General features: G+C 32.2%; 2 protein-coding genes across 2 annotated transcripts; one reads left to right on the forward strand and one right to left on the reverse strand.

Moving 5' to 3' along the window:
- Positions 1-871: 871 nt before the first annotated feature.
- Positions 872-13,113, reverse strand: LOC135140809 (ras-related protein Rab-30-like). The gene is given in 7 exon segments (XM_064071495.1): positions 872-2,717; positions 8,294-8,384; positions 12,160-12,311; positions 12,363-12,546; positions 12,598-12,674; positions 12,677-12,831; positions 12,936-13,113. Coding segments are annotated over 6 exon segments (600 nt in total). The 5' UTR covers positions 12,768-12,831; positions 12,936-13,113; the 3' UTR covers positions 872-2,712.
- Positions 1,581-7,479, forward strand: LOC135140808 (retinol dehydrogenase 12). Its single transcript, XM_064071493.1, has 5 exons — positions 1,581-1,755; positions 1,810-1,917; positions 1,967-2,140; positions 2,187-2,596; positions 7,162-7,479. The coding sequence occupies exons 1-5, from the start codon at positions 1,581-1,583 to the stop codon at positions 7,366-7,368; spliced, it is 1,074 nt and encodes a 357-aa protein (XP_063927563.1). The 3' UTR covers positions 7,369-7,479.
- Positions 13,114-18,424: the final 5,311 nt, after the last annotated feature.

Genomic DNA, 18,424 nt, shown 5'->3' on the forward strand with positions numbered 1-18,424 from the left:
TTTTAAATTTTAGACTCTGTCGCTTGTCGAAATAGATTCCATTCCCATTTCACAGTAATAATACAAAAATAGTTATTCAAATAAGCAAGGAGGTGGGCGGAGCTATATTCAGCTTTTTCAACAGATTTATGGGCAAGGAGTAGCCCCGCCCACCCACCCACCTTCGTTTCAGTGATTCATTTATCTACTCTGATCGAAAGGTGGAACTTTACTAAACTGAAATAAAATTAGTAGTTACAATGAGAAGAATCCGAGTGGGGGAATTAGTACTTGCTATGATAAGATTGATTTTGGCATATGACATACCTTCCAAGAAAATAGAGGGTGGGTGGGTGGGGCTACTATCTGCTACGGTAAGACTGAATTTGGCAAATGACAACTTCCAAGAAAGCAGAGGGGGGCATGTGGGTGGAGCTAGAACTGTTGACCTTGTTTTATATCTTAGATCCTTCCGCTTGTCAAAATATAGTACAATTCCCATTTCACAGTAAATAGAGAAAAAAGTGAAATATAGAAAGGAGATTGCAAATTCTTGAGTATGACGTAATTAGTGTAAGTAATTTTAATACACATTCAGTCATCGCTATCAATTCGATAGAGATAGAATTTGAGCCTAAGAAGTAACAACAACCTCCATTTGTGTTTGATTTAGGGGCGCTTTTCCAACATCGGGGTTCAATACTTTGCATAACCGCATTCTGGCATAAATAAAAAAAAAACACAGCAGCTAACACCACTTTTACCAAATAAGAAACTGACCACTTTGTAAAAAATAAGTTTCAAATTTAATCAGTTTTAGTTTGACGTCCCACAGACCTGGTCACGGGACGCCACTGTGTACAAGTTACACAAAATGGAATAAAACACACAATAAAACCGTTCCCCGGCAGTTTTATTTCGTACATAAAGACAAACAAATGGGTGATGGTTATTGTAATGTTTACAATTTTTAAGAAGAGAAAAGTTTTTTTGGTTATAACAGAGGGCGCAGTTTTCACCTACACGTCAACGTGACGTCAAGTGTCAACCTAATTGATAGACGATAACCACAAAACTGACACTGTTATATTGTTATTACATGTTTTTACGGCATTCTTTTTTAATAAACGAAACACGATTAGATAGCCAATTTGTAAAACGTGACCTTTCGTCCTATTTCTTCTAAACAATTAAACAGTATATTATCAATACGTAGTACGCTGGCGTAATTTGAGATAATAGATATACACCTAGGATATACACCTGAACCTTGCACTTGTGCAGGTGATGCTTCAGTTACCGCCCGAATTTCATCAGTGGGTGTTCCGAATAATTGTCCATGGTCTGTAGGTAGAGCAAAAAATAGCGGTCTTAGCATTCTCTGCGTCAGTCTGATCAAAGTTCGCAACCTAACACGAACAACCAATTCGGGACTTAGCCCTCCGACTTTTTTCTTTTTCTATTTAACCAACCGACTTCCACTTCCACCTACCTCCGGCTGCCAGTGTACTCCGAACGAGAGAAAGTCACCCGAGAAAGTTCCGCGTTTAGTTTATAGACGTACTTTGCCCGGGTTCCGACAAATTTTATGTTTTTAATCGATGTTTCTCCTAATTGGTTGCGGAATCATCATCGTCGTTACGGCAGTAGCGATATGGAGGTCCAAAAAGCCCCTAAACCAGATCTTGGCTGAGGCTAAGTACGAGTTGGTGTACAATGCACTGGGTTCGAGAGCCGTTTTGGAAGACATGGTAATGAAAAGCAAAAACAAAACAGGTGAGCACTTGTACGACCTTGAAAGACGCACTAGCGCGGTAAATTCATTTCCAGATCTCCCGGTTCTGACCGGGAAAGTGGCCCTAATTACGGGAGGAGCTAGAGGTATTGGGGCCGAGGTGGTGCAAATGTTGCTGCAGTGTGACGTGCACGTCATTATAGGTACATTTGTGGAAGCACGCGATTTTATAATTTGTAAAAACGGGAATAGGTTGCAGGAACGTCCAGGCCGGCGATCAGGTGCTGCAGCGCTGCAGGGACAAGGGAGTGGCCACGGGGGACATAAGTGTGTACAAGCTAGACATAAGTCACATTGAGTCAGTCAAGAGCTTCGCTAAAGTCGTCGCAGAGAAGCACCCCAAAATAAATTACTTAATCAACAATGGTAATGTTTTCTAACTTGTGTGTACACGCTAATTTTGACTCTTCAGCCGGGATTATGTTTGGCCCCTACATTGAAAGCCGCGATGGTTTCGAATCGCAATTTTCCACCAACTACTTAGGGCATTTCCTCCTCACACATCTCCTGTTTCCACAAATCTGTGCCGGGGGCACCGAATCGGCGAACTCGCGAATCGTGAACGTGTCTTCTTGTGCTTACCAAGCCGGAAAAATTAACTTTGAAGATATCAATAATCGGGAGCGCTATATTGCGGCGGAAGCTTACGCCCAGTCAAAATTGGCACAGATACTTTTCACGAATTACGTCGAGAGGATTTGTCGGAAGGAGAAGTTCCTGGTGCAGACTCACTCCGTCCACCCTGGTATAGTCAACACGGAGCTTTTTGATGGGACGTATTTGAAAAACCTGGTCCCTTGGGTGCCGTCACTCGTGTTTAAGGTAGTAGTATGGTACAATCGCACGCAAATGTTTTGAGCCCATGGGCGGATCATTTTTGCCTGTCGTCACCGAAGGAGGCGGTCCAAATTGTCCAAGGGCAGAATTTGTAGGTAGGCTCAAACTACAACGAAATTTACGTGTTGACCAAATTCTTACTCTGAATTAGTTTGAATTTTATAAATACCCTATCTAAAATGTTCAGAATATGATGAGTCTATACTTGTGATTTACCATTCCATTTATATTTTTTGGATTTGTTTATACATACAGGGTGACTCAAAAAAAATAATGACTGAGTCAATTTATTTTATTGAAGAAATCAAGAATTGCAAAACTGAATACTTTGAAATCTTGTCGATTAGTTGTAACCTGAGCCCAATATTTTTTGCAATATCTGTGATGTGCTATTAGTTTTCGTAAGTTATAATATTAGAAAAAAAAACCTATTCTGCTCTAATAAAATCGAGAATATGCTCAAAATCACACTAATATTAGGTCTAATTGTGCCGACCATAGTTATAAAATTCACATTAAAGTAAGTCACGGACATTTTTTGAAGTGTATTACATTTCAAAAAGCAAAAAAAATGTTCAGTTTATAAACTTCATAATTTTGGTTTAAAGTTTATCAATCATATTTGACGCTTTATTTTATCCGTTCCATTTGTTATCCTATAATTTATCACTTCCGACATCTTTTCGGTGACAAATTTAATCTTTGTATACTTCAGCGTAGTTAGTGAACTCGTTGTGACCACTGAAATATACAAAGAGTAAATTTTGAAATGGGACGAAAGTCTAAGAATACTTTCAAAGTCACGATCAAAATGCATTTGCTTATCTTCGCCAAAAAATGCATGACGTCATCGTAAAATTTGATATGATGAGTCTATACCTGTGATTTATCATTGCAGTAATATTTTTTAGATTTACTTATACAGCCTGTCTCAAAAAAAGGTCACTTCGATTTTCGATTTTTCGTTTTTTCGACCAACAGTTTCATCGAATTAGATTTTTCAGTTTCCATTTTTCTATCAACTTTTCGATTTTATTACTTTCCAATTTTCTGATTTTTCAAGTTTGCGGTATTTTGAATTTTCGAGTTTTCAGTTTTTTCGTTTTTCGATTTTTTAATTTTTCGTTTTTTTGATTTTTCGATGTTTCGATTTTTTGATTTGCCATTCTTTCAATTTTCGATTTTTCGTCTTTCCATTTTTAGATTTTTGGATTTTTCTGTTCGTCAGCTTTTAGACTTTGCAATTTTTTTGCATTTTTCGATTATATTTTACTTTCCGATTTTTTTGATTTTTGAATTCTCGATTTTTCAATTTTCCGGTTTTTTAATTCTTCTATTCTCGATTTTTCGATTTTCCATTAATCATTAAATTTTCCATTTTTCGGTTGTTTATTTTTCGACCTTCGATTTTTCAACTTTCGATTATTCGATTTTACATTTTCTGATTTTACGATTTTTCGATTTGCGATTTTTCGATTTTCGTTTTTCCGCTTTGTGGTTTTTAGATTTTTCTGTTTGTTTCAGTTTTTATGGTTCTGCGATTTGTTTTATTTTTCCATTTTTCGATTATTTTACTTTCCGATAGTTTGATTTTTGAATTTTCGGTTTTTCCATTTTTCGATTTGGGATTTTTCAATTTTTCGGTTTTTTAATTTTTCATATTTCGATTTTCGATTTTTCAGATTTGTGGATTTGTGTCCGTTTTTTCGATTTTTAGAATATTGATTAATCGAATTTTCGATTTTTGAGCATTTCGATTTTTCGATTATCATTTTTACGATTTTTCAAAATCTCGATATTCGAGTTTTCGCTTTTCCATTTTTCAAATTTTCAATTTTTAATTTTGCTTTTTTCGATTGTTGCTTTTTAGAATTTTCCCTTCTTCAGCTTTTAGATTTCAATTTTGTTACTTTCCGATTTTCCACTTTTCGATTTTTTATTTTTTTTCGATCGTCGTTTTTTCGATTTTCATTTTTCCGATTTTTTGATTTTTCAATTTTTAGGCCTTGCAATTTTTTTTACTTTTCGCTTTTTCGAGTATTTGTTTCATCGAATTTTCGAGTTTTCGATTTTCGATTTTTCGGTTTTTCCATTTTCTGATTTTCCATTTTTAGATATTTTTCGATTTTTTTTTGATTTTTCGATTTTTCTGTTCGTCAGTTTTGAGACTTTGCAATTTTTACTTTTCCACTTTTCTATTATTTTAGTGTTGGATTATTCGATTTTTGAATTTTGTTTTTTTTTTTCATTTTTCGATTTCCGATTTTTTAATTTTTCGATTTTTCAATTTGTCGATTCTCGATATTCCGATTTTCGATTTTTCGATTTTCCAATCTTCGATTTTTCAATTTCCAGTTTTCGATTTTCGACTTTTTGATTTTACGATTTTTCGATTTTTCTGTTCGTCAGTTTTTAGGCTTTGCAATTTGTTTACTTTCGATTTTTCGATTATTTTACTTTCCAATTTTTTGATTTTTGAATTGTCGACTTTTAGAGTTTTCAATATTATGAATTTTCGAATTTTCGGTTTTCCTATTTTTCGATTTTTGATTTTTCCATTTTTCGGTTTTTTGATTTTTCAATTCTCGGTTTTTCAATCTTGCAAAGTTTCGATTTTTCAGATTTGTGAATTTCCAGTTTTTCGATCGACCTAGGTATTTGATTCATTGAATTTTCGATTTTCGGTTTTTCCATTTTTAGATTTTTGATTTTCCAGTTTTGTATTTTCAGATTTTCTGTTTTTCGCATATCTGATTTATCAAATTTTCGATTTTTCGGCTTTTCGATTTTTCGATATTTGATTTTCGAATTTTCGATTGTTCAGTTTTCCATTTTTCAGCTTTTAGACTTCAGTTTTTTTACTTTTCGATTTTCCAAATTTTCGAGTTTCAATTTTCAGATTTTTGATTTTTCGATTTTCTTTTTAAATCTTTGAATTTTTCGGTTTTGATTTTTCGAATTTTTGATTTTTAATTTTTCCATTCTTCGGTTTTTAGACTTCAATTTTCTTTCTTTTAAATTTTTCGATATTCTATTTTCCGCTTTTCAGAATTTTCGATTTTCAGTTTTCAGACTTTCGATCATTAGAATTTTGGATTTTTCAGTTTTATGATTTTTCGATTTTTAGAAAATTTGACTAGTCGAATTTTCGATTTTTTCAATTCATCGATTTTTCCATGTTCAATTTTTCAATTTAAATTTTGCGATTTTCAATTTGTCCATTGTCGATTTTTATAATTTTCGGTTTTTCAATTTTTCTATTCTCAACTGTTAGACTTCAATTTTGTTACTTCCCGATTTTTTGGTTTTCGATTTTCCAATTTTTAGAATTTCCAAGTTTCTTTATTCAGATTTTCGATTTTCCACTTTTTCGATTTTAGATTTTTCGAATTTTTGTTTTTCCAATTTTTTGCTTTTTCGATTTTTCTGTTCGTTTCAGTTTTTAGGCTTTGCAATTTTTTCTACTTCATATATACTGATTATTTTAATTTCCGATTTTTTTTATTTTTGTTTTTGATTTTTTTAATTTTCAATATTACTTTTCGATTTTTTGGTTTTCCCGTTTTTCAATTTTCGATTTTTCGATTTTTGAGGTTTGTGAATTTCCACTTTTCGATCGACCTAAGTATTTGATTCATTGAATTTTCGATTTTTTAATTGGCCATTTTATTTTTTTGATTTTTACGATTCGTATTTTTCGATTTTCTGTTTTTTGCATTTGTGAATTTCATTTTTTCCGATTTTTGATTTTGCGCATATTAATCAAATTTTCGAAAAAGTTACCATGCTTACAAAAACTTCAAAACATCTACAATATTTCAAAGTATTCAATTTTGCTATTCTTGATTTCTTCAATAAAATAAATTGACTCAGTCATTAACTTTTTTGAGACACCCTGTATAACCAAATCTAAAAAATATTAATGCAGTGATAAATCACAAGTATAAAAACTCATCATATTTTATACATTTAAGATAGGATTTATTCTGCAAAATTTTGAGGTGACGTCATACATTTTTTAGAGCGGACACTCGACAATATCGTTTTTTTTTATTTATTTATTTATTTATTATGAACATTTAAGAGTATTTTATTGGAAAAAGTGATGAAATTTTGTATACGGAACAATTGGTCGAAAGATGTTAGAAAGTCCGGACCATCGTTACTCACGAACGAAAGTGACCATTATTTTATGGGAACAACTACCTGTTAAATCTTCTCCGACAAATTTGAGAGAACTGGTGTGAGCCATAAATACTTCTTACCAAATGTAAATTTCGTTGTAGTTTGAGCCTACCTACAAATTCTGCCCTTGAAGGATTTGGACCGCCTTCTTCGGTGAGGGCAGGCAAAAATGATCCGCCCATAGGCTCAAAACATTTGCGTGCGTGTACCACTGTTAATGTAATGTTTGTGTAATGTATGCATGTAAATATAATGGTTGGGTACGCAATTGCTGTGTCATCAAATTTTACTGAGTGTTTGTGGTGCGCCTGCGCACGAGTTTTATTACTTAAAAATATACATAGTAGTTTTGTACTGTTTTTTAGACGCCCGAACAGGGCGCCGTTCCCATTATTCACTCTTGCGTTTCGCCACGACTCGAGGGGAGAGGAGGTACATACATCCACAACTGCCGAATATTTGCGACAAGTGAAACTGCCAAAAGCGAGGATCTGCAAGAGAAACTGTTCAATTTCACCAAAGACTTGCTTAAGATCGATGATTTTGGGCGACCCCGTGACAACAATAATTAGATACAACAAAAGTGTACGGTTTTATTGTGTTAATAATTTTGTTGCTTTTACATGATTATTCTTTGGCTTATTAATATGAACATGTAAATAAATATTAACTTAAACTCTTAACATTATATATTATTACCTACACCAATGATACAAAACGTAAAAACTCAGTGCTACATCGTGTGAAATCAGTACGGTTATTAAATGCATCAAGTTGCTTGCAGCGCCTTTGTGATGTTCAACAAAAAAAAAAGTGCAACAAGCTTTATAACAAAAGTAAACATCTCTCAAAACATTTGAACTTACAGTATTGCACTAGTCCGCTAAGATAAGTAGAGCACCTTCATCAAAAATTACGTTATACGTCGTAACTAGGTTTTGATTATAGACACAAATTCTCATATAAAAATTGGTTCCGAATTTACTAAGTGATTATTTAATGACTGGAAAACGTTTTACTGTTTCAAGTGTTTTTCTGAAAATCGTTGTATTTGAACTTCTACCTAGTCACTACCTTACGTTACGTCACATTAAAGCTTACAATATATCTACAATACTGATTACGTGATAATACGTAGAAATGAGTGTGCGAAACTATTTCCTACACCACGTTTTGTTATTTCACATACAACAATGTTGATGAAAATGCTCCAATGAGTGTATAATTGCACCAGTTACTAGCATAATTGTTACAAACGATAAACTTGTCATGTTAGGAAGCACATTGGCACATACTAACAATAATTACGCCTCAATCAAGTCCCCTGCTAACCCCAACATAATCTATCAACGTCAATTAACAGTATAAAGTCAATTCAGTAATAAACATTCACAACCAATTACTTATAATTTGTTTGAAATTACGTATTGAACAGAAATAAATAAGTACGAAACCTGAGTCAACTTAGTCAAACGAACTTGGTCTATTGAAACTTACTGCAACAATTTGAATCGCTTACGGTCGACGTACGCCCATTTATACTCGTCGCGCTGGCATCATACCTCGGCAAATCCCTGCTTCGTGCCTGCTATTTAAATTCAAATTCGTTAGAGTCGCACAAAATCGACAGATTTGTGTGTCAAGTTCAACCAGCCCCGTAGCTAGAAAACTTATTCAGGGGGGGCAAGTTTGTCGACAGAGGGGGCTTCATGTAAATATTTATATTTTAATAATACACTCAGATAACTACTTTATTTTTTCTGAGTTTTTATATTTGAAAGAACATTAAAATAATTGGAAACGTCGATTTTTTACGCTAAATTTTCGTAAAAACCTGTCGAAGTCCAAAAAATTAGTAAGGTACTTGGTTAAAATGCTGGTTAAACAGAGAATGTAGATTCACAAACAGCCGTACTGCATCCAAAAATTTGTGTAGTGACCATATAGGTAACATCCAATTTGTTTGAGTTTATTTTTTTGCATGTTTAGTACATATTTTAAAAATCCGACTTCGAAACCAAATATTTCGAAAATTTTGGTACGGAACCATGAACTCGTCATGTTTTTTTAAACTCGTCGAGATGTATATTTCAGAATTTTTTGTCAACTTTAACAAAAGCTCAATTTTTGGAAACCCATATAAAATTTTTGACTTTTCCCAAGCATTTTCGAAAATTACCAAAAGAATTCCTTTGTTCATCTCGATTTCTTCCAAAAATCGTTTTGGATTCAATTTTTTTGAAAATTCTTACATTTTTTGCAGAATCGACGGAAGAAAAATGGCAATTTTTGAGAACCTGTATCAAATTTTTGACTTTTTTCAAGCACATTCGAAATTACCAAAAGGGATTCCTTTATTGATTTCGATCTCCAGAGGTTGTTTTTGGTTGTTTTTTCGAAAATTCGTACAATTTTTCCATAATCGCCAAAAGAAATATGGTAATTTTTGAGAAATTTTGAAAATTCCAGCTCGAAACCGAGTATTTCGAAAATTTTGATCCGGAACCTTGAACCTGTCATGTTTTTTAAGCTCGTCGAAATCAATATTTCAGAATTTTTTGTCAACTTTTACGAAAGTTCAATTTTTGAAAACCCATATAAAATTTTTGGCTTTTCCCAAGCATTTTCGAAAATTACCAAAAGAGATTCCTTTGTTCATCTCGATTTCCAGAAATCGTTTTGGATTCAATTTTTTTGAAAATTCTAACTTTTTTTCCAGAATCGACGGGAGAAATATGGCAATTTTTGAGAACCTGTGTCAAATTTTTGACTTTTTTTTAAGCACGTTCGAGATTACCAAAAGGGATTCCTTTATTGATTTCGATCTCCAGATGTTGTTTTTGGTTGTTTTTTCGAAAATACGTACAATTTTTCCACAATCGCCAAAAGAAATATGGTAATTTTTGAGAAATTTTGAAAATTCGAGCTCGAAACCGAGTATTGCGAAAATTTTGATCCGGAACCATGAACCTGTCATGTTTTTTTAAGCTCGTCCAAATCTATATTTCAGAATTTTTTGTCAACTTTTACGAAAGTTCAATTTTTGAAAACCCATATAAAATTTTTGACTTTTCCCAAGCATTTTTAAAAATCATCAAAAGAGACTGCTTTGTTCATCTCGATTTCCAAAAATCGTTTTGGACTCAATTTTTTTGAAAATTCTTACAATTTTTCCAGAATCGACGGAAGAAATATGGCAATTTTTGAAAACCTGTATCAAATTTTTGACTTTTTTCAAGCACGTTCGAGATTACCAAAAGGGATTCCTTTATTGATTTCGATCTCCAGATGTTGTTTTTGGTTTTATTTGGTTGAAAAGTCGTAAAATTTTTCAGCAATCGCTAAATGAAATGTAATTTTTGAACTTTGAAACCGAATGTTTCGAAAATCTTGATCTGGGACCATATAGACCTTGTGTTTTTTGATTGAGCTCGTCGAGATCAACATTTCAGATTTTTTTGTGGATTTTTAGTCAACTTCAACAAAAGCTAAATTTTTGAAAATCTATAAAATGTTTTTGACTTTTCCCAACCGTTTTCGAAAATTAGCAAAAGGGATCTCTATCGATTTCGATCTCCAAATGTTGTTTTTGGTTTTATTTTCTCGAAAATTTGTACAATTTTTCCAAAGCCGCCAAAAGAAATGTAATTTTTGAGAAATTTTGAAATGTCGACTTTGAAACCGAATTTTTCGAAAATCTTGGTCTGGGACCATCAAGACCTTATGTTTTTGGATTAAGCTCATCGAGATCTACATCTCGGAATTTTTTGTTGATTTTTTGTTAATTTCAACAAAAGCTCAATTTTTGAAAAACCATATACATTCTTTGACTTTTCCCAAGCATCTTCGAAAATTAGCAAAAGGGATCTCTTTATTGATTTCGATCTACAGATGTTATTTTTGTTTTATTTTTTTGATATTTCGTCGAATTTTTCCACAATCACATAAAGAAATAACTTTTTTTTAAGTCACTTTTGAGATTTTTTAGAAATTTTAGGTAGAACCCAATATTTCGTAAATTTTGCTCCGGGAGCATGAACATGTTTTTCGATTAAGCTCATCGAGATCTATATTTCAGAATTTTTTGTCAACTCTAACAAAAGCTCAATTTTTGAAAACTAAATAACTTTTGACTTTTCTTAGCATTTCCAAAAATTACCAAAAGTCATTCTTTTATTTATTTCAATCTTCAGATGTTGTTTTTGGTTTTATTTGTTCGAAAATTTGTAAAATTTTTCTAGAATCGTCAAAAGAAATAGGAGTATAATTTTTGAGAAATTTTAAAAATTCGACTTGGAAACCGAATAGCAGCAAGACCTTATGTTTTTTGACTAAACTCGTCGAGATCTACATCTCAGAATTTTTTGTAGATTTTCAGCCAATTTCAACAAAAGCTCAATTTTTGAAAATCTATAAAAAAAATTTGACTTTTCCCACGCATTTTCGAAAACTAGCAGAAGGGATCTTTTTATTGATTTCGATCTCCAAATGTTTTTTTTTTGGTTTTATTTTTTCGAAAATTCGTACAATTTTTCCAGAGCCGCCAAAAGAAATGTAATTTTTCAGAAATTTTGAAATGTCGACTTTGGAACCGAATTTTTGAAAAATCTTGGTCTGGGACCATCAAGACCTTATGTTTTTTGATTAAGCTCATCGAGATCTACATCTCAGAACTTTTTGTCTATTTTTTGTCCATTTCAATAAAAGCTCAATTTTTAGAAAATCCATATAATATTTTTGACTTTTCTCAAGTACATAGTAGGCTATGGAATAAAATGTGACATGTTCATTTTTTTATACGGTCAACATCAACGGTAGTGTGATATTGCCAAATAATATACCCTGTAAGAAAATAAAGGTGGGGCCAGTTAATATGCTTCGGCAATCAGCATTATATTGAAATTTTATTACTAGTTTGAAATTTATAATGTATAAGTCTTCCAGGAGGGGCAACCACAACTGCTAGGGGGGGCTCAGCCCCCTCTTGCCCCCCCGTAGCTACGGGGCTGAGTTCAACTCATTAAATACACAATTCCCATTGTCTAGCTTTTTTAATTAACACACCATTTAAAAAAAATCAATTGAATCATCCTCAACGGCTACCTTTATTATTAAAACTGTTTTTTTAACTTTAATTACGCACTTTAAAAAATGCGGTTGGCAAGCCTGTTCGCCAAATGTCAATGTCACACCCACCTGTCACAAAATTTTAAACCCAAGTTGCCAACACCAGTTCCCCACATCTGGACTAATCTAAACCCTTATTTTTTTATAAATGGATGAAAATTGAAATTATTTGTTATTTTAGTTCCAAAATGACTGGACACAAAAATCCGTCAATTATCACACAAAAACCGACTTACTTTCATCAAATCCTCTGCAATTTGCATGAAAAGCTTCTCGACGTTCTCTGCCTCTTTAGCAGACGTTTCTAAAAAGTACATGTTGTGCCTTTCTGCAAATTCTTCACCGACGTGAGTGGGTATTTCCCTGTCCTCTCTGTCGATTTTGTTACCTGAAATAGCCCGTCAATGAAAGTCCCCGCACCCCAAAAACGCGTTCTTACCCACTAAAACCCTCAAAACCTTGCTGCTGGCGTACTCCTCGATCTCCCGGAGCCAGTCTGGCAAACAATCGAACGTGGGCTGGCATGAAATGTCATAAACCAAAATGAGGGCATGTGCCGACCTGTAGTAGCTCTGTGTGATGGACCTGAAGCGTTCCTGTCCCGCGGTGTCCCAAATTTGCAGCTGCGTGAAGCCCCATTAGCGCCACCCTCGTAACTCTAGACACAACCTTACCTTAACCTTCTCGTTGTCAACATCGACGGTTTTGATCATGAAATCCACCCCAATGGTGGCGCCCTGGCCCGGGGGAACAGGCCCTGCGTGAACCTCCTTACCAGACAAGTTTTACCGACTCCAGCGTTTCCTACGAGCACCACTTTGAACAAGAACTTGTAGTCGTCCATAATTTTTAATTGACACCCGTTTGTTTCTTACTGTTGAAAAAATAATTCGACATTCTGGTTGCATCTGAAAAAAATTACGTCATACAGGTGTGTGCATATGGGTTTTGTGGATGTCACGTCAGAAATTGAGCGTTTTTTGTAGAACAATGGAGGGTTATTTCATGTTACCTGTTTTCTGTAATAAGCAGAGGCGTAGGTACGATTTAGGATATGTTTCGGGTTTTTTTGTGGGCGATCATCGCTTCAGGGATGACAACCATTTATTTTGAGTTTGACTGATTTGACATATCCCACCACACATGATCCCACCATTCCCAATGGAATATGGAATCCCGGTCGTCCTTTTTCCTCTCCGCACGCCGCTGGTCCGAGAATGACAAGGACAAAGCGCTGGTGGCTAAGGCTCCGCACAAGGCGGATTAATTCGTTGACGAATAAATATTATTTTGGAAATTAAATTTTGGAAAAAAAAGTAAGTAAGTCGTTTTGGAGTTTCAAATAAAATGAAAAACATGGTAAGATTTGTCCGCATCAAAATTTGAGTTGGCGACAATGAATCTTAGAAATTAGACACCACATTCGATTGGTGGATTTTGTGGCGCTGAATTTAAAATATGGGAAAATCAAAAATTTAAACAGTTTAAAAAGTTATCAGAAAAGTAAAAATCATTTGGATCTCCACTCATTACTGACTAAGCTGCAAGGTTGATATTACAATCAACTGTGCCTTTAAATCTTTGTTTTACAGTCTCCATCTTTATTGGTTCAAGGTTAATTAGACATACAACACACAAAAAAGCAACAAAGACGACAAAAAAATAGTGCCAAAAAAATGGTGGGGGAAAAACGACTAGAAAAACGACAAAAAACGCTGCTAAAATTAAGAGACAAAAAAAGAAGAAATGAAAAAAGCGAAAAAGCGGTAAAAAAGCGACATAAAAAACGGAATCAAAAGACCAAAAAAAAAGGAACAAAAAACGATAAAAAAAAAGGCGAAAAGCCAAAAAAATAATAAAAAGCGACACCAAAAAACAAGTAACAACAACCAAATAAGACAAAAAACTAAAAAAAAAAAAACAAAAAAAGAGGGTGTATAGAGAAACGACAAAAAAGACGATAAAAACGACAAAAAAGAGAAAAAGGTACCGAATTCTAACAAAATCAACCAAAGAAAAGGGCGAGAACAAAAAAAGATAAGAAAGACTATAACGGAAAGAAAGAGAGACGATATAAAAAGAGAACAAATAGCGCAACAAAAAAACGCCAAAAACATTTTTTAATAAAAATGCAACAAAAAAAAAAGAATTACAAAAAAAGGCGAAAAAAAAGGGCAACAAGAGACCAACAAACAGATCGACAAAAAATTGTGACAAAAAAAAGACAGAAAAAGAGAGGAAACAAAAGGATAGAGCGAAAGACAATGAAAAAAGAAAGAAGTTGGACGGCAAAAAAGTCAATGAGAACAACAAAAAAAGAGAGAAGGAAAGGCAATAAAAAGAAGAAACAACTCAACAAAAGAAAGAGTGGAGAAAAAAAGACGAAAAAGAAATGAAAATCCTACAAAAACTGCAAAAAAAGCTACAAAAAGGCCACAAAAAGGCCTCAATATAAAAAAGTGGTGAAAAAGAAAGCGAAAAAACAACCAAAAAAAAGACAAAAAAAAACCTCAAAAAAATACAAAAAAAGAGGGTATATAGAAAAACGACAAAAAAGACGATAAAAACGACAAAAAGGAGAAAAAGAGATCAAATTAAAAAAAAAATCAACCAAAAAAAAGAATTACAAAAAAATGCGAAAAAAGGGCAACAAGAGACCAACAAACAGATCGACAAAAAATTGTGACCAAAAAAAAAAAGACAAAAAAAAAACAGGCAACACAAGAATAGAGCGAAAGACAATGAAAAAAGAAAGAAGTTGGACGGCAAAAAATTCAATGAGAACAACAAAAAAAGAGAGAAGGAAATAGAATAAAAATAAGAAACAAATAACGCGACAAAAGAAAGAGCGGAGAAAAAAAGACGAAACAGAAATGAAAATCCTGCAAAAACTACAAAAAAGGCTACAAAAAGGTTACAAAAAGGCCTTAATACAAAAAAGTGGTGACAAAGAAGGCGAAAAAGTAACTAAAAAAAGTCAAAAAAACCTAAAAAAAAATACAAAAAAGAGGGTTTGTACATAGAAAAACGAAAAAAAAAGGGCGATAAAAACGACGAAAAGGAGAGAAAGTGATAAAATTCTAAAAAAAAAATCAACCAAAAAAAAAAAGGCGAGAACAAAAAAAGGCATAAGAACGACAATAAGGGAAAGAAAAAGAGATGATATAAAAAGAGAACAAATAGCGCTACAAAAAAAAACGCCAAAAATGTCAAACATTTTTTAATTAAAATGCAACAAAAAAAAAAGAATTACAAAAAAAGCAACATAAAAACTTAAGAAAAATGCGAAAACAAGGCGAAAACAAGGGCAACAAGAACCCAACAAACAGATCGACAAAAAATTATGACAAAAAAAGACAAAAAAAAAGACGAAAAAGAAATGAAAAACCGTACAAAAACTATAAAAAAGGGTACAAAAAGGTCGCAAAAAAGACCTCAATACCAAAAAGTGGTGAAAAAGAAGGTGAAAAAACGACCAAAAAAAAAGACGAAAAACCTAAAAAAAAAACAAAAAAAGAGGGTATATAGAAAAGCGATAAAAATGACGATAAAAACGACAAAAAAAAAAGAGAAAAAGGGTAGAATTTCTAAAAAAATTAACCAAAAAAAAATACGAGAACACAAAAAGACATAAGAACGACAATAAGGGAAAGAAAGAGAGACGATATAAAAATAGAACAATTAGCGCTACAAAAAAAGAACGCCAAGAATGTCAAACATTCTTTAATAAAAATACAACAAAAAAGAATTACAAAAAAGGCAACATTAAGAACTTTAAAAAAAAAGGCGAAAAAAAGGGCAACAAGAAACCAACAAACAGATCGACAAAAAATTGTGACAAAAAAGACAAAAAAATAGGCAACAAAAGGATAGAGCGAAAGACAATGAAAAAAGGAAGAAGTTGGACGGCAAAAAATCAATGAGAACAACAAAAAAAGAGAAAAGGAAAGACAATAAAAAGAAGAAACAAATAACGCGACAAAAGAAAGAGCCGAGAAAAAAAGACTAAAAAGAAATGAAAATCCTACAAAAACTACAAAAAAGGCTACAAAAACGTCACAAAAAAGGCCTCAATACAAAAAAGTGGTGAAAAAGAAGGCGAAAAAACAACCCAAAAAGGCACAGACCTCAAAAAAATACAAAAAAAAGAGGGTATATAGAAAAACGACAAAAAAGACGACAAAAACGACAAAAAGGAGAAAAAAGGATCAAATTCTAAAAAAATCAACCAAAAAAAAGGGCGAGAACAAAAAAGGAGATAAGAACGACAATAAGGGAGAGAAAGTCTAGAATTTAGACATGTCAAAAATTGAAAAATCGAAAAGTTCATAAAATCAAAAAATTCACGAATCGAGAATTTGGAAAATCTTAAAATTGAAACAACAGATAATCAAGTAATCGAAAATTGAAAAAAATCGGCACATCGAAAAATCCAGAATAGAAAAATTTTAAATTAAAAATTGAAAAATTGAAGTCGAAAAATCTAAAAATTAAAAAGAAGAATTAAAATGGAAATGCTGAGGAATTGAAAAGTTGAAAAACTAAAAAATTTAAACTTATTGTTAAACGAGAAACTGAAAAATCGTAAATTTAGAAACGTCAAAAATTGAAAAATCGAAAAATTGAAAAATCTAAAACAGAGAAGTCGAAAAACCAAAAGATTCAGAAACCAAAGCATTAAAACTGAAAATGTTTATATCTTGAATCGAAAATTGAAAATAAATTATTGAAAAATTCCAAAACTGAAATGACAAAAAATTGGGAAATTGAAAAATCGAAAAACCGAGAACTCAGATCGAAACATCGAAAAATTAAAAAATTTAAACATTGAGAAACGAAACATCAAAAGGTCGACAATTCGGAAAGTCTAAAAGACGAAAAATTCAAATAATTAGAGAATCGAAATATTGAAAATTCCAAAAACTTAAATATCGAAAAATTGAAAATCGACGAAAAATTGAAGCAATGAAAAATCCCAAAACTGAAACACCGAAAAATTGAGAAATAGAAAAAATGAAAAATCGAGAACCGGAAAATACGAAAAATCAAAAACCTAAAAAATCTAAAATAAAAAATGGAAAAATTCAAGAGTTGGAAAACGAAAAACAAAAATTCATCGAGATATCGAGACGTCGAGAAATCGAAACACCGAAAAACTATCGTAAAATTGAAATATCGGAAAATTAAGCAATCGAAAAATGAAAAAATCGGTACATCGAAAATTTGAGAAACCGAAAAATCTAAAACTGAGAAGTCGAAAAATCGAAGCATTAAAAAACTGAACAACTATATCGGAAAATTCTGAAATCGAAAAGTCGAAAAATCGAAAAAGTAAAAAATCGAGAAATCAAAATATCGATAAATCGAAGAAAATTGAAAGAACTAAAATATTGAAAAATTTCGAAACTGATACATTAGAAAATTGGAGAATCGAAGAAAAATTAATGAATCGAAATTTGAAAAATCGAGAAACCAAAATATGTATCAAGAAATTCGAAATTTAAAAATTGATAATTTTAAAATTTAAAGACCGAAAAATTGAAAAATTTAAAAAGTAAAAAATCGAAGACTCGAGAACTCGAAAAGTCGAAAAATTGAAAAATGGAAAAAAAAATTGAAGAATTGAAAAAAAAATCGAAAGACAAAAAATTGAGAAATCGAAAAAAATGAAAAATCGAGAGCTCGAAAATTCTAAAAATCAAAAACCCGAAAAGTGAAAAATTCAAGAGTTGAAAAATAAAAAATCGAGAAATGGAAACGCCGAAAAACTGAAATATCGAAAAAAATCGAAGAATCTAAAAATCTCAAAACTGAAACATCGAAAAATTGAGAAACTGAAAAATTGAAAAACCAAGAAATCGAAAAGGCGAAAAATCAGAAACCCGAAAAATCGAAAAACCGTGAAATCGAAAAGTCGAAAAACCAAAAAGTTGATTAATCTAGAAATTGAGAAATCGACAATTTAGAAACGTCAAAAACTGCAAAATCGAAAAATCGGGAAATCGAGAAACAAGAATGCGATGAAATTAAACATAAAAAAAATTGAAAATTTGAATTACCGAAAAATTGAAGAATTGAAAACTGAAAAATCAATCATTGAAAAATTCCAAAAGTGAAATGACGAAAAATTGGGAAATCGAAAAATCTAAAAACCGAGAACTCAAATCGGAACATCGAAAAATCGAAAAACTGAAACATCGAGAAACGTAACATCAAAAGAAAAATCGAAAAATCAAAAAAACGAAAAATAGAATAATTGGAGAATTGAAACATTGAAAACACCCAAAATTGAAAATGTGGAAAAATTGAAAATTGGAAAAAAATTGAAGAATCAAAAAATTGAAAAATCCCAAAACTGAAACATCGAACAATTGAGAAATTGAAAAAATTAAAACTCGAAAAATTAAAAAGTCGAAAAATGAAAAATTCAAGAGTTGAAAAATAAAAAATCGAGAAATCGAAACGCCGAAAAACTGAAATATCGAAAAAAATCGAAGAATC

This window comes from Zophobas morio, unplaced genomic scaffold, assembly GCF_036711695.1.
Source record: "Zophobas morio isolate AGI-343-1 ecotype UQ-CSIRO unplaced genomic scaffold, CSIRO_AGI_Zmor_V1 ptg000041l, whole genome shotgun sequence".
NCBI classification, from domain to species: Eukaryota; Metazoa; Arthropoda; class Insecta; order Coleoptera; family Tenebrionidae; genus Zophobas; species Zophobas morio.